Source organism: Microtus oregoni, unplaced genomic scaffold (assembly GCF_018167655.1).
Source record: "Microtus oregoni isolate MIOR12 unplaced genomic scaffold, Mior012 000046F_ref0000063, whole genome shotgun sequence".
NCBI lineage: Eukaryota > Metazoa > Chordata > Mammalia > Rodentia > Cricetidae > Microtus > Microtus oregoni.
This window is the reverse complement of record NW_024543220.1, coordinates 9,798,541-9,813,823: the sequence shown is the minus strand read 5'-3', so window position 1 is coordinate 9,813,823 and position 15,283 is coordinate 9,798,541. Positions and strand designations below refer to the sequence as shown.

Here is a 15,283-nt window from a genome sequence, read left to right as displayed (position 1 = left end):
CGCCTGCCTCTGCTTCCCAAGTGCTGGGATTAAAGTTGGATCCTAATTTTTTTTTTAAATAAACATAAATCTAAAGTAGACTCAGCCTGTAAATCCTTGAGTCTCCACTGGAGGCAGCACCAAGATTCCCAGAGGCAGAGAGGGAGATGGGACCTTGGGCATAACACAGGACAGATGTGAGATGAGACCCTGTGGATCCCTCCTCTCTGCCCATCCTACAACCCGGGTTAGATTCTATTAGATGGGAAAGGAGAGAACCTCCAGAGAGGGGCCTGAAGGGGTGGCAGGAGCTCAGGAGACTGAAGCTCATGTTCTCATCCCACAGTCTCCCGAGTGCAGGGGCCTAGTTGGGCCTTGAGGAGACAAGGATGGAAAACACCTCTTAATGCTGTCACTCAGGGACCCCACAGGGTAATGAGGCAGGCACCACTCATAGGAACAGGAACAGGCCTAGTCCTGCATACTAAGTAAAAAGACAAGAAATCAATAAAAAAGACAGGGGAAAGATCACAGCCAGGACAGCAGCCATGACTCTCACAGCAGCCCTGGTGACTCATAATCCTGGGGACAGGACAAGGCTCTGGCCATCCCAGTGTCCCTGTGATCACAGATGTCAGCATTTGGTTCTAAGTGATGAAGAGAACAGAACCAGGAGGGGACAGAGCTGACAAGTGACCTTGTCAATGACAACAACGCACTGAGCTCCACCTGGGCACAGCCCTGTTCTCACTCAGCTCCCCAGCCTCATCCTGTCCCACCAGATGCACACAGCATAATGAACACAGATTCTGGGAGGTTCTCCATGCTGCTATTTATTTTCTCCACAAACTCTACATATCTCAATCATTTATTTTACCATCAATCAACCTTTGAGATCAAGGACATTAACAATCAAGTTCACATTCAGATTCTTATTTTCAGTGGGGAAGTCAGGGTTGCAGCTCAGAACAGCATGGAGGAGACAGGATGGAGATGTCCCCTCCTGTCTGCAGGAACAGGAAGGTTGGCTGTGGAAGGGAAAAGGGCAGTACAGGGACAGGGTCAGGTGTGCAGGGTGGGCTGGGCTCCCCAGTTCTTCACATTGAGCCCATGGGATCACAGGGAACATCAGACACTATTTCTGAGAGTGAACTGGGGTGCTCTTGATGTAGGAGGGTCTTCTGTCTATGTGTAACTTTCATTGGTTAATAAGGAAACTGCTTTGGCCTTTTGATAGGACAGCAGCTTAGGTAGGTGAGTAGACTTAACAGAATGCTGGGAGAAAGAAAGCAGAGTCATGCAGATGCCATGAAGCTCCAGCCCAAGATGGACATAGGTTAGAATCTTCCCGGTAAGCCACCACCTCATGGTGCTATACACATTAATGGAAATGGGTTAGTCAAGATGTGAGAGTTAGCCAGTAAAAGGCTAGAGCTAATGGGCCAGGCAGTGTTTAAATGAATACGGTTTCTATGTAATTATTTTGGGTAAAGCTAGCCAGTGGCCAGGAGCTGGGTGGGACAAAAAGCAGGCCTGCTCGCCTCATCACTACACAATGGTGCCCAGAAATGGATAACTGAATCCCCAGAAAGCCTGAGAATGCTTGGGAAAGAATAGAATAAAGCATGTTTTCTTGGTAGCAGCAATTTCTCGGGTCTGCTCTACTTGCTAGAAGCAAGCAAGCACTTTCATCTGAGAGGCTTCCTGACTTGCTGCGCACCGTGCCCCCGTGTCTGTGCTCTGTGTACTAGAACCCAGTTTTGCAAGCTTTGGGAAAGGGGCTGGAGCTTGAGAATATAGACACAGAGACAGACTGGCACGCAGACCTTTTAACACTGATACCAAAACTCCCCTTATTAACACCATGTAGACTTAAATACCCTGCAGTCAATGGCCAACAGGTGATCCTCTGATCCTCTAACTAGGCACAGTTTCAAGTAACTTAAATTAGAAGGTTCTAGCAGGGAAGAGCAGCTGAAAGCCAGGACTCAATTAATCCCAACATCCAGCCTAAGGCCAGGACTTAATTGGTCCCAACACTGACTCAGCTTTAGCTGTAAAACTCTGCAGATCTTTTAAGACGTTCTGCACAGAACACTTAAACGGTGTTGATGAAAAGCTGAATGCATGCTTTTCGGTTTTTAGCCATAGCAGGAAAAAAGCTGAACCATTTTAAAAAGCTGGCTTACTGGGCCGTCCTGCCTGGGCAAACTCTGACTCTTTCAGGCAGGCAGTCCAATTGAGTGTGGCCTGTGAGCAGAATGTTGCAGCTTGCTTGCTGGCAGGGACCTTGAAACGCCATAGAGTTGTGGCAATAAAAATGGCTACAGCTGGTACCTCCGCCATGAAAGCTAAGGATGGGCTGGATCTAGCCACCAAAGACACGGCTTTAATTCTCTCCTTATACTCATGTAGTTAGAAAAAGAGAAATAAACAGTAAAGAGAGATTCAAGGTTTATAGTGTGTTAAAAACTTATGCAGACAAAAGGTTAAAGTTCTTAAAAGTAAAAAAGAAGTGGAGTAGTTGGGTGTGGTGGTACACATCTTTAATCCCAACACTTGGGAGGCAGAGGTAGATTGACATCTGTGACTTCAAGGTGTGGCAGGACACACCTTTTATCCCAGTGTCTTGGAGGCAGAGACTGATGGTTCTCTCTCTCTCTCTCTCTCTCTCTCTCTCTCTCTCTCTCTCTCTCTGAGAGTTCAAGGACAGCCTGGTCGCAGAGTTATTCCAGGACAAAGATATGTTCCTGCAACAGGCTCTGGATGTCACAGGAGACACTTGAACATGTCGTCTGTCACTCCATCCATACCAGGTGGCTGTCTTCACGCTACAGAACAAGAGTCATGAACAATCACTGTGAAGACAACATCCCAACAACCCACCACTCACTCAAAAGTGATTCTGGGAGTCCCTGAAACCCAATCATGTCCACTCTACCCCTCCCCAAGTCAGGTCCCAGAGGGTCACCTTTACAGTCTGGGAGAGACACATCGGAGCTCTGGGAACTGTCCCTGCCTGGGGTAAAAATATATGTATTCGGCCTCCCTGCCCAGCCTGCTAGGGCGCTGGGACCGAATCTGAACTGGGAGGACATAGGGGTGGCCGGTAGCTCCTTTGTTCCCATAGCCTGCCCGCAGCGAGCGGGGTGGGCCCTTTGTTCGCGAGCTAACCAAGCAGCGCAGAGTTTCGATCTGGGCACCGAGTGAAACATCACTGTGGTGAGTGAGTGCTGCGGCAGCTGGGATCATACCTCAGCCCGCCCACACTTCCTGGCCATCCTACAGGGGCTATACTGCCCAAACCCCCTCTCTCTTCCTATCCCACTCAGCTTACATCCAGATCCCCACACCCCCTGTCTCCCTCCCTCCTTTGGGGCATAGCGCCTCCCTGCCCAGCCTGCTAGGGCGCTGGGACCGAATCTGAACCGGGAGGACATAGGGGTGGCCAGTAGCTCCTTTGTTCCCATAGCCTGCCCGCAGCGAGCAGGGTGGGCCCTTTGTTTGCGAGCCAACCAAGCAGCGTGGAGTTTCGTTCTGGGCACCGAGTGAAACATCATTGTGGAGAAACATCTCTGGGGAGTGACATCACTGGGAAGGTACATCAGTGGGCAAGAAGACCTGATCCTATAAAAGAAGATCCAAAGGGGAGTATTGGGAGGAAGAGATGGGCAGACGCCAATGCAGGAATTCTCCCAACAATCTGAAAAACAACACGAAACCACCAGAAGCCAGTGACCCCACAACAGGAGGACATGAACACCTTAATCAAGAAGAAGTAGAAAAAACTGACTTCATGAAAGTGATTGACACCCTTAAACAGCATATAAAAAACGCCCTTATAGAAATGGATGAGAAGTATAATAGAAAGTTCGAGGAATTGAGTAAATCAGTGAATGATACCCTAGGAAACCAAGGAAAAACAATCAAGCAGATAAAGGAAACAGTTCATGACTTGAAAACTGAAATGGAGGCAAAGAAGAAAACACAAACAGAGGGCCGACTGGACATGGAAAATCTAGGTAAACGAATAGAGACTACAGAATCAAGTATAACCAGCAAAATACAAGAGATAGAAGAAAGAATCTCAGATTCTGAGGATAACATAGAGAAAATAAACACTCTGATCAAAGAAAACAGCAAGTCCAACAAACTCTCATCACAAAACATTCAGGAAATATGGGACACAATAAAAAGACCAAACCTAAGAATAATTGGAGTAGAAGAAGGAGAAGAAGTGCAGCTCAACGGTACAGAAAATATACTTAATAAAATTATAGAAGAAAACTTTCCCAACCTGAAGACAGATGTACCTATGAAGGTTCAAGAAGCATACAGAACACCAAATAGGCTGGATCAAAAGAAAACATCCCCTCGCCATATAATAATCAAAACACAAAATATACAGAATAAAGAAAGAATATTAAGAGCCGCAAAGGAAAAAGGCCAAGTTACTTATAAAGGTAAACCTATCAGACTTACACCTGACTTCTCTATGGAAACCATGAAAGCCAGAAGGTCCTGGATAGATGTTCTCCAAAAACTAAGAGACCACGGATGCAAGTCCAGACTACTATATCCAGCCAAACTTTCATTCACTATAAATGGAGAAAACAAAATTTTCCAGGATAAAAACAAATTTAAACAATACGTAGCCACAAATCCAGCCTTACAGAAAATAATAGAAGGAAAATCACTAACCAAGGAGTCCAACAATGACCACAATAACTCAGACATCTAGAGACTCTTCACCAGCGCAAATCAAAGAAGGAAAACACACAAACCCTACTACTTAAAAAGTGACCGGAGTTAACAACCACTGGTCATTAATATCACTTAATATCAATGGGCTCAACTCACCTATAAAAAGGCACAGGCTAAGAGATTGGATAAGAAAACAGGATCCAACATTCTGCTGTCTACAAGAAACACACCTCAACCACAAAGACAGGCACCTACTCAGAGTAAAGGGCTGGGAAAAGGCTTATCAAGCAAATGGACCTAAGAAACAAGCAGGTGTGGCCATACTAATTTCTAACAAAGTTGACTTCAAACTTAAATCAATCAGAAGAGATGGAGAGGGACATTTTATACTCATAACAGGAACAATTCATCAGGAAGAAGTCTCAATCCTGAATATCTATGCCCCTAATATAAAAGCACCCACGTACGTAAAAGAAACATTACTAAAACTCAAGGCAGCCATCAAACCGCACACACTAATAGTAGGAGACTTCAACACTCCTCTCTCACCAATGGACAGGTCAATCAGACAGAAACCTAACAGAGAAATTAGAGAATTAATGGAGGTAATGAAGCAAATGGACTTAACAGACATCTATAGATTATTCCACCCAAAGAGGAAAGAATATACCTTCTTCTCTGCAGCTCATGGAACCTTCTCGAAAATTGGCCACATACTTGGTAACAAAGCGAACTTACACAGTTACAAAAAAATATTAGTAACCACCTGTGTCTTATCAGATCACCATGGATTAAAGTTAGAATTCAACAACAATGCTACCCCCAGAAAGCCTACAAACTCATGGAAACTGAACAGTCATCTACTGAACCATACCTGGATTAAGGAAGAAATAAAGAAAGAAATTAAAGTCTTCCTTGAATTCAATGAAAATAAAGAAACAACATACTCGAACTTATGGGACACTATGAAAGCAGTCCTGAGAGGAAAGTTCATAGCACTAAGTGCCCACCTAAAGAAAACAGAGAAAGCACATATTGGAGACTTAACAGCCCACTTGAAAGCTCTAGAAAAAAAAGAAGCAGACTCACCTAGGAGGAGTAGAAGACTGGAAATAATCAAATTGAGGGCTGAAATCAACAAAATAGAAACACAGAAAACAATCCAAAGAATCAATGAAACAAAAAGCTGGTTCCTGGAGAAAATCAACAAGATAGATAAACCCCTATCCAAACTAATCAAACGAAAGAGAGAGAACACGCAAATTAATAAGATCAGAAATGAAAAGGGGGACATAACCACAGACACAGAGGAAATTCAGAGAGTCATTAGATCTTACTACAAAAGCCTATATGCCACAAAACTGGAAAATGTAAAAGAAATGGACGCTTTTTTAGATAAATACCATTTACCAAAACTAAACCAGGACCAGGTGAACAATCTAAACAGACCTGTAAGTCGCGAAGAATTAGAAGCTGTTATCAAAAACCTCCCTACCAAAAAAAGCCCAGGACCAGATGGTTTCAATGCAGAATTCTACCAGAACTTCCAAGAAGACCTAATACCTATACTCCTTAATGTATTCCACAATATAGAATCAGAAGGGTCATTACCAAATTCCTTTTATGAAGCCACAATTACTCTGATACCAAAACCACTCAAAGACTCAACCAGGAAAGAGAACTACAGGCCAATCTCACTCATGAATATCGACGCAAAAATCCTCAACAAAATACTGGCAAATCGAATCCAAGAACACATCCGAAAAATTATCCATTATGATCAAGTAGGCTTCATTCCTCAGATGCAGGGCTGGTTCAACATACGAAAATCTATCAATGTAATCCAGCATATAAATAAACTGAAAGAAAAAAACCATATGATCATTTCATTAGATGCTGAAAAAGCATTTGACAAAATTCAACACCCCTTTATGATAAAAGTCTTGGAGAGATTAGGGATACAAGGGTCATACCTAAATATAATAAAAGCTATATACAGCAAGCCGACAGCTAACATCAAATTAAACGGAGAGAAACTCAAAGCCATCCCGCTTAACTCAGGAACACGGCAAGGCTGTCCACTCTCACCATACCTTTTCAATATAGTGCTTGAAGTTCTAGCAATAGCAATAAGACAACATAATGGGATCAAGGGGATTCGAATTGGAAAGGAAGAAGTTAAACTTTCGTTATTTGCAGATGATATGATAGTGTACATAAGCGACCCCCAAAACTCCACCAAAGAACTTATACAGCTGATAAACAGCTTTAGTAATGTGGCAGGATACAAGATCAACTCCAAAAAATCAGTTGCCCTCTTATACACAAAGGATAGGGAAGCAGAGAGGGAAATCAGAGAAGCTTCACCATTCACGATAGCCACAAACAGCATAAAATATCTGGGGGTAAATCTAACCAAGGAAGTGAAAGATCTATTTGACAAGAACTTTAAGGCATTGAAGAAAGAAATTGAAGAGGATACCAAAAAATGGATGGACCTCCCTTGCTCTTGGATTGGGAGGATCAACATAGTAAAAATGGCAATTCTACCAAAGGCAATTTATAGATTCAATGCAATCCCCATCAAGATCCCATCAAAATTCTTCACAGATCTGGAGAAGACAATAATCAACTTTATATGGAAAAACAAAAAACCCAGGATAGCCTAAACAATCCTATACAATAAAGGATCTTCTGGAGGCATTACCATCCCTGACTTCAAACTCTATTACAGAGCTACAGTAATGAAAACAGTGTGGTACTGGCATAAAAACAGAGAAGTCGACCAATGGAATCGTATAGAAGACCCGGATTTTATCCCACAAACCTATGAACACCTCATTTTCGATAAAGGAGCTAAAAGTATGCAATGGAAGAAAGAAAGCATCTTCAACAAATGGTGCTGGCACAACTGGATGTCAACCTGTAGAAGAATGAAAATAGACCCATATCTCTCACCGTGCACAAAACTCAAGTCCAAATGGATTAAAGACCTCAATATCAGTCCGAACACACTGAACCTGATAGAAGAGAAAGTGGGAAATACCCTACAACAGATGGGCACAGGAGATCGCTTCCTATGTATAACCCCAGAAGCACAGACATTAAGGGCAACATTGAATAAATGGGACCTACTTAAACTGAGAAGCTTCTGTAAAGCAAAGGACACTGTCACTAAGACACAAAGGCAACCTACTGACTGGGAGAAGATCTTCACCAACCCCGCAACAGACAAAGGTCTGATCTCCAAAATATATAGAGAACTCAAGAAACTAGACTTTAAAATGCTAATTAACCCAATTAAAAAATGGGGCACTGAACTGAACAGAGAATTCTCAACAGAAGAAGTTCAAATGGCCAAAAGACACTTAAGGTCGTGCTCAACTTCCTTAGCAATCAGGGAAATGCAAATCAAAACAACTTTGAGATATCATCTTACACCTGTCAGAATGGCTAAACTCAAAAACACCAAGGATAACCTTTGCTGGAGAGGCTGTGGAAGAACGGGTACCCTCATCCATTGCTGGTGGGAATGCAATCTTGTGCAACCACTGTGGAAGTCAGTGTTTCGGTTTCTCAGGAAATTCGGGATCAACTTACCCCTGGACCCAGCAATACCACTCTTGGGAATATACCCAAGAGATGCTCTATCAAATGACAAAAGCATTTGTTCAACTATGTTCATAGCAGTATTATTTGTAATAGCCAGAACCTGGAAACAACCTAGATGCCCTTCAATGGAAGAATGGATGAAGAAAGTATGGAATATATACACGCTAGAGTACTACGCTGCGGTAAAAAACAATGACTTCTCGAATTTTGCATGCAAATGGATGGAAATAGAAAACACTATCCTGGCCGGGCAGTGGTGGCGCACGCCTTTAATCCCAGCACTCGGGAGGCAGAGACAGGCGGATCTCTGTGAGTTCGAGACCAGCCTGGTCTACAAGAGCTAGTTCCAGGACAGGCTCCAAAGCCACAGAGAAACCCTGTCTTGAAAAACCAAAAAAAAAAAAAAAAAAAAAAAAAAAAGAAAACACTATCCTGAGTGAGGTGTCCCAGACCCAAAAAGATGAATATGGGATGTACTCACTCATAATTGGTTTCTAGCCATAAATAAGGACCAAGGAGTCTACAATAGGTGAACCTAAAGAAGCTAAGGAAGAAGGTGAACCGAAGGAAAAACATATAGTTGTCCTCTTCGCTAAGGGAAGTAGACCAAATTTCCGGGGAGAAAATGGGATCTTGGGGGGGGGGGGATGGGGGTAAGGGGAGATGGGGAGAGAAAAGGTAGAAGGGAAGGAGGGGGTACCTGGGAAACGGGAGAATTGGGATAAAGGAAAGGTGGATAGGGGAGCACGGAACCACAATTCTTAGTTAAGGGAGCCACTTTAGGGTGGGCAAGAGACTTGACCCTAGAGGGGCTCCCTAGTGCCCAAGATGAGGTTCCCAGTTAGTTCCTTGGGCAGCTGAGGATTGGGAACCTGAAATGACCCTATCCTAGAGCAATACTGACGAATATCTTGCATATCATCATAGAATCTTCATCTGGTGATGGATAGAGATCAAGACAGTGACCCACACAGGAGCACTGGACTGAGCTCCCAAGGTCCCAAGGAGGAGCAGAAGGAGGGAGAACATGAGCAAAGAATTCGGGACCACGAGGCGTGCATCCACCCACTGAGACAGAGGAGCTGATCTACGGGGAGCTCATCAAGGCCAGCTGGACTGTGACCGAAAAAGCATGGGATAAAACCGGACTCTCTGAACATGGCGAACAATGAGGGCTGATGAGACACCAAGGACAATGGCAGGGGGTTTTGATCCTACTTAATGTGCTGGCTTTGTGGGAGCCTAGCCAGTTTGGATGTTCACCTTCCTAGATATGGACGGAGAGGACCTAGGACTTAACACAGGGCAGGGAACCCGGACTGCTCTGTGGACTGGAGAGGGAGGGGGAGAGGAGTGGGGGGAGGGGGAGAAGGGTGGGAGGAGGGGGAGAAGGGTGGGAGGAGGGGAAGGGAAATGGGAGGCTGGGAGGAGGTGGAAACTTGTTTTTTGTTTATGTTTTTTTTTCTTCTTTTCGCAATAAAAAAAAATTAAAAAAATATATGTATTCATGGAAAGGTAAAAATTTGTACCCTAGAAGATCTGCTGGAGGAGCTATTATGTATTACCAGTGCTCCCCAAATACGCCAGCTTCACCCCACAGGCCTCAGGGACAATCCCGCCTCCCACACTTACCTGGAGCTGGAGCATAGTTTCCTCCTTTCCCACCTGTGAGAAGAAACGCTGTGAGAGACCAGGGAAGACCCTGACTCTAGGAAGTTTCTAGAACTGACAGCAGACCCAGGTTAGAGACGGGAGCAACCAGGAGTGTGGATGTGTTTCCCATTAATGAGGCAGAGCACACGTCTAAAAGGGGCTGAGAGAGAACACAGACCCTGCCCTTTCCTACCTGTGCTTCTCCTCCTCTTCCTCACAACAGCCACCACAGCTCCAATGATCACAGCTCCAAGGAGAACCAGACCAGCAATGACTGCCATGATGGGGACTGTGGACTGAGGAGGCTCTGGGAAGGGAAAGACAGGAAGGGAAGGTGAGGGTCATGGTTCCAGCTCTCAGCCCTGACCCTGCTCAGGGTCCACAGAAGGCCTCAGCTTTCCCTGACCCCAGCTCTGCACCCACTCCCTCCTTACCCCATCTCAGGGTCAGGGGCTCAGGCAGCCCCTCATGGTGCACATGGCATGTGTATTTGTGCTCCTCCCCAGAAGGCACCACCAGAGATGCCCACTTCTGGAAGGTTCCATCCCCAGAAGGTCTGGTCTCCACCAGCTCCATGTCCTGTGCCTGTTCCTCCTCCTCCTTCTGCCAGGTCAGGTCGATAAAGGCAGGATAGAAGCCCAGGGCCCAGCACCTCAGGGTGACATCACCTTTAGGTCCAGGATGATGGGTCACATGTGCCTTTGGGGGATCTGTGTGGAAGATTCAAGAAATCTCACAATGAACAAGATAAACTGAAATCTGCAAAGGCAAAGTTAAATCAATGATGACACTGAACTATGTGTCTGTTTAAACATTTCTGTCATCACACTAGTGACCTGCAGGTAGAGTTGGTCCCTTCATCACAGAATTGCAGTTTCCTGGGGACCCAGAAGCTAAGAAGGAATCCACATGAGCCAGCAGATCAACACGGTCTCCTTATGTGGTGTTCTATAGCTAAAGTTATGTAGGAAAAGGATGAAGGAATGGAAAATAATTAATTTATGTATGTGATTAAATTCACATAAAAGAAGAGACTAACAAGAAGGGGGTACAGAGGTGCCACCAACTTCTGCTGCCACCATTGAGGCACAACCACTGTGGCCATCCTGCTGACCAGCATTAACTGTCTGACCAAGTAGAGGGCTCTGGATGTCTAATTCTGGCAGAAAATAGTCTAAGCTCCCAGGAATCTTTCTCGTTTAAAGAAAACACTGACTTGCTTCAAATATATGGAGAAACCGTGTCTCAAGAAAACAACAACAACAAAACAAACAAAAAAAACCTCACTGCCTTAATTTGTCTAATTATCCAGAGTATCAGTCCCCATGGCACCTGTGGAGACTGATACACATGATAACACAGGGGAGGGAGAGAAGGAATACCTTCCCAGTGAGGAAGAAAAACTCACTAAAAGGAAAATGACGACTTTGAAAATAAAACCAAACATACAAAAGAATGGAAGAAAAACAGAAGAGAAAAAACCCTCCACAATTTGTCCTGGGCTCCCCTAAGTTCTCACGTGACCATAGTAGGAAGAGATAGAATTGGGGTGTGGGAAGAATGCAAACCTAACACAGAGGAATCTGGGAGAATGTATTCTTTGGAAAATTCTAGAAACTGGGAAAGCAGCCTAGGGTAGGGGAGTCCATGTCTCACATCAGGTGAAGGAGACTCCGGTCCTGGTGTGTAAGGGCTGACACACTCAGATGACAGGACTCAGTGTCAACACACACTGGGTGTGGGCAGAGAACCCGGCCTGGGAGAGGCCATGGCTGACAGGGGCTGCAGACTGAAGGAGCCACTGTTGGTGATGTCGGGATCCTCTCTCCTCCCTCCTGAGACAGATGTGGAACTGTCCAGGGAGAAGGCTGAGCCCTGGGAGGTCAGTGCAGTCCCTGCCATGCTGGATCAGGAGACCCAGGGACCCTGTCTGTCCACAGAGACAGGGGCATGACCCCAGTGAGGGTTTCCTCTTCCTCAGGACTGAGTCCAGCCCGAGGGCAGAGGGAGGAGTTGCCCGCAGCCCCGTACCTGTGCGCAGCAGCGCGTCCTTTCCGTTCTCCAGGTATCTGTGCAGGTACTGCACGCATGGGCCCTCCAGGTAGGCCTTGTGTATCTCTGCCTCCCCAGCCTGCTCCCACTTGCGCAGGGTGATCTGCGCCGCCCTGTCTGCCGCCATCCACGTCTTCAGGTCCTCGTTCAGGGCGATGTAATCGAGGCCGTCGTAGGCTTGCTGATAATATACGCGGTTGAGGCCCCCATCCGACCCCACCTCACAGCCGTACATCACTTGGATGGTGTGAGAGCCTGCGGGGACCTCGCGGTCAGCCCCGCCCACCCTCCCCGCCCCGGTCACCCGCTCTCCTACCGAACCTCGGACCTGGGACCCGGGGCGACTCCGACCCGTGACCCGTTCGTAGGGACGTGGAGGGGTCGTGACCTCCGACCGCGGGCACTCACCGCCCTCGCTCTGGTTGTAGTAGCCCAGCAGGGTCCTCAGGTTCACTCGGTAAATCTGCTCGGTGTCCTTGGCGATCTGTGTCTCCCTCTCCCAATACTCCGGCCCCTCCTCCTCCACCCACGGCGCCCGCGGCTCCATCCTCGGAGTCTTCGCGTCGCTGTCGTAGCGCACGAACTGCGTGTCGTCCACGTAGCCGACAAAGATGAACCGGGGCTCCCCGAGGTCGGGCCGGGACACGATGGTGAAGAAATACCGCAGCGAGTGCGAGCCTGGGGGCGGCGCTCGGTGAGACCCCGATCCTGCTCCCGGGACCCCGAGCAGGAGCGCGGGCCGGGAGGGGAGCAGGGCGCGGGGCTCGGGACGCGGGAGGAGAAGGGGCGGGAGGGTCGGGCTGGGCTACGCGGGGACGCGGCTTCCCCGGTGCCGCCCCCGCCCTCCCCGCAGAGCCCATTTCCCTCCAGACCTCGCACTCACCCGGGCGGGTCTCGGTCAGGGCCAGGGTGACCACCAGCTGCAGGAGCAGCGTGTGAGGCGCCATCGACTCCATCTAGACGTGAGGCGTTTCTGAGTTCCTCAGTCTGCTTTGACTTTATAACCGGTGACCGCGGAGACGCTGGTTGGTTCCCCGGGATCTCGTCACCCAATGGGAGTGAGAACCGCCAAGTTGTCATCAGTGTCCGGGCAGAAAGACCTGACCCAGGTTAGGAGCTGCAAAAGTGAAACTAGAGACAGGGGAATCCCCAGCCCTGTGCTCCCCCACCCAGACCTCACCCTCCTGGGGACTAAGATTTTGTCTGAGCCCTGTGCTGCGGGATGGAGCGCTGTATTGTAAGACTTTAAGACAATCCTGAAGCCATTTTTGACAATTCTGAATCTTCTCAGCCTCTGTGCCATAGTGCTTCCCCTCCTCCCCTGGGAACCAAGGACCTAATAGCTACACTCGCACGTACTCAGTTCCTGAACAATTACCCATATACGTATGCTTTGGTTTGGTCCCCTGGGAAACGGGGTCAAAATGACCTCTTACCTCATCTGATCTGGCAACAGCTCTCTAGTCAATTATTGGTAATAGTCCTTTCAAATAAGCCAATCAGAATAGTCAAAGAACAACCCCACTTGCTTCTGTGGCCCCTTTAAAAGTTGACTGTACCAGCTATTCGAGGTCCCTCGGCTTCCCGAATGCTGGGGGACCCTGTCATGACAGAATTAATAAAAATCCTCATGCTTTTGCATCGGCTGTGGTGTGTGAGATGGTCTCTGGGGGAGACTCCTTCTCGGTGTTTGGACGCTAGAGTCCAACAGTGTGTCTTGGTGTCTCTGAGCCGCCTAAGGACAACTGCTGCTCAGGTTAGTGAGGGTCAAACCTAAGAGCATGAAGCTAACAGGTAAAATACACACAGCACTTAAAATGAATGTTCATAGAAACTGGTGTTGTGGGGGTCCTAGTAAGTGCATCAGGCTGCCGTGGACACCTGCATCGGGAGGTGACTGGAGTTTTTACAGCTCTGATTAAGCACTTTGGACACACTGTGTTATATGTGACTCTCCCTGAAGGAAGGAGGCCCTGCTCACCTCTGCTTTCACTTTCTGCTCCAGTTGTGTTTGGCTGTGATTTGAAGACATTAAGTCAACCTGCAAAGAAACAAAAAAAATGTATAAATTTGAATTTTCTCCACACTATTGAACAGAGATGAAACCTCAAATCCCCAGTGTACGTGTGGTGGTTTGAAAAAGTGGCCCCCATAGCTTGTAGCACAATAAGGAGGTGTGGCCTTATTGGAGGAAGTGTGTCACTGTGAGGCTTGTGCTTTGAGGTCTCCTATGTTCAAGTTATGCCCAGTGTGGACACAGCTCACTTCCTGTGTCCTTCAGATCAAGATGTAGAACTCTCAGCCCCTTCTCTAGCACCACGTCTGTTTGCATACCACCATGTCCCGTCATGTTGATAATGCATTAAAGCTCTAGAAGTGTAACCCACCCTCAATTAAATGTTTTCCTTTATAACAGTTGCCATAGAGCCAGGCAGTAGCGGCTCACGACTTTAATCCCAATATTCAGGAAGCAGAGGCAAGCAGATCTTTAAGTTTCAGGCCAGCCTGGTCTACTGAGCCAGTTCCCTACCAGCCCAGGTTACATACACCCACAAAAACTGGGGCTCAAACAAACAAACAAACAGAAAGTGTTGTCATGTCACGGTGTCTCTTCACAGCAACAGAAGGCCTAATTAAGACGGTACCTTTCCCATTAGCAGCATCAGTGTCCACACTGCACAAACCTATGGAATAGAAGCCAACATAGTGATCAGATTTTGTGTCCAACAGAACCTGCAACATTCATCTCTTACATCTCCTCAGCTCATAGAGTGTCAGGGAATGAGAGGATCACAGGTTAAATGTAACTTCTACCACGTGGTCATCATTACTCTCATTATTTGGTGTAGGAGGTTCTTCTGTCTATGTGTTGCTTTTATTGGTTGAATAAAGAAACTGCCTTGGACTTTTGATAGGGCAGCACTCAGGTAGGCAGAGTAGACAGAACTGAATGCTGGGAAGAAGGACAGGGAAAGAGCTGCCATGGAGCTGCCAGAGACAGCTGTGCCGAATCTTTCCTGGTAAGCCACTGCCACGTGATACTATACAGATTAACAGAAATGGGTTAGATCAAGATGTGTGAGTTAGCCAATAAGAGGATAGAGGTAATGGGCCAAGCAGTAATTAAATGAATATAGTTTCTGTGTGATTATTTTGGGTGTATTTCGGGTGTAAGCTAGCCAGGCGGCCAGGACAAACAAAGGCTGCCTTCTCTTCTTCAACAATTATTAGTTCCAGTTCCTCTCTGACTGTGGTTTATTCACTAATGTAACTGTACCATGGA

General features: G+C 46.8%; 1 protein-coding gene across 1 annotated transcript; it reads right to left on the bottom strand.

Moving 5' to 3' along the window:
- Positions 1-2,630: 2,630 nt before the first annotated feature.
- LOC121435380 (H-2 class I histocompatibility antigen, L-D alpha chain-like) lies at positions 2,631-12,978 on the bottom strand. The gene is made up of 7 exons (XM_041634666.1): positions 12,884-12,978; positions 12,409-12,678; positions 11,980-12,255; positions 10,383-10,658; positions 10,142-10,255; positions 9,928-9,960; positions 2,631-2,810 (listed from the first exon to the last, which is right to left on the bottom strand). Exons 1-7 carry the CDS (start codon positions 12,954-12,956, stop codon positions 2,806-2,808), a joined length of 1,047 nt encoding a protein of 348 aa, XP_041490600.1. The 5' UTR covers positions 12,957-12,978; the 3' UTR covers positions 2,631-2,805.
- Between the last annotated feature and the right edge of the window lie 2,305 nt (positions 12,979-15,283).

Bases quoted from the DNA above. Each gene is read 5' to 3' on its own strand.
- LOC121435380 (XM_041634666.1), bottom strand. From the start codon at position 12,956: ATGGAGTCGATGGCGCCTCACACGCTGCTCCTGCAGCTGGTGGTCACC. The intron at 12,256-12,408 runs GTGAGTGCCCGC...AGGTCCCCGCAG, and splicing joins CTACAACCAGAGCGAGGGCG to GCTCTCACACCATCCAAGTG. The intron at 9,961-10,141 runs GTAGGAAAGGGC...TTCTTCTCACAG, and splicing joins GAAGAGGAGGAGAAGCACAG to GTGGGAAAGGAGGAAACTAT.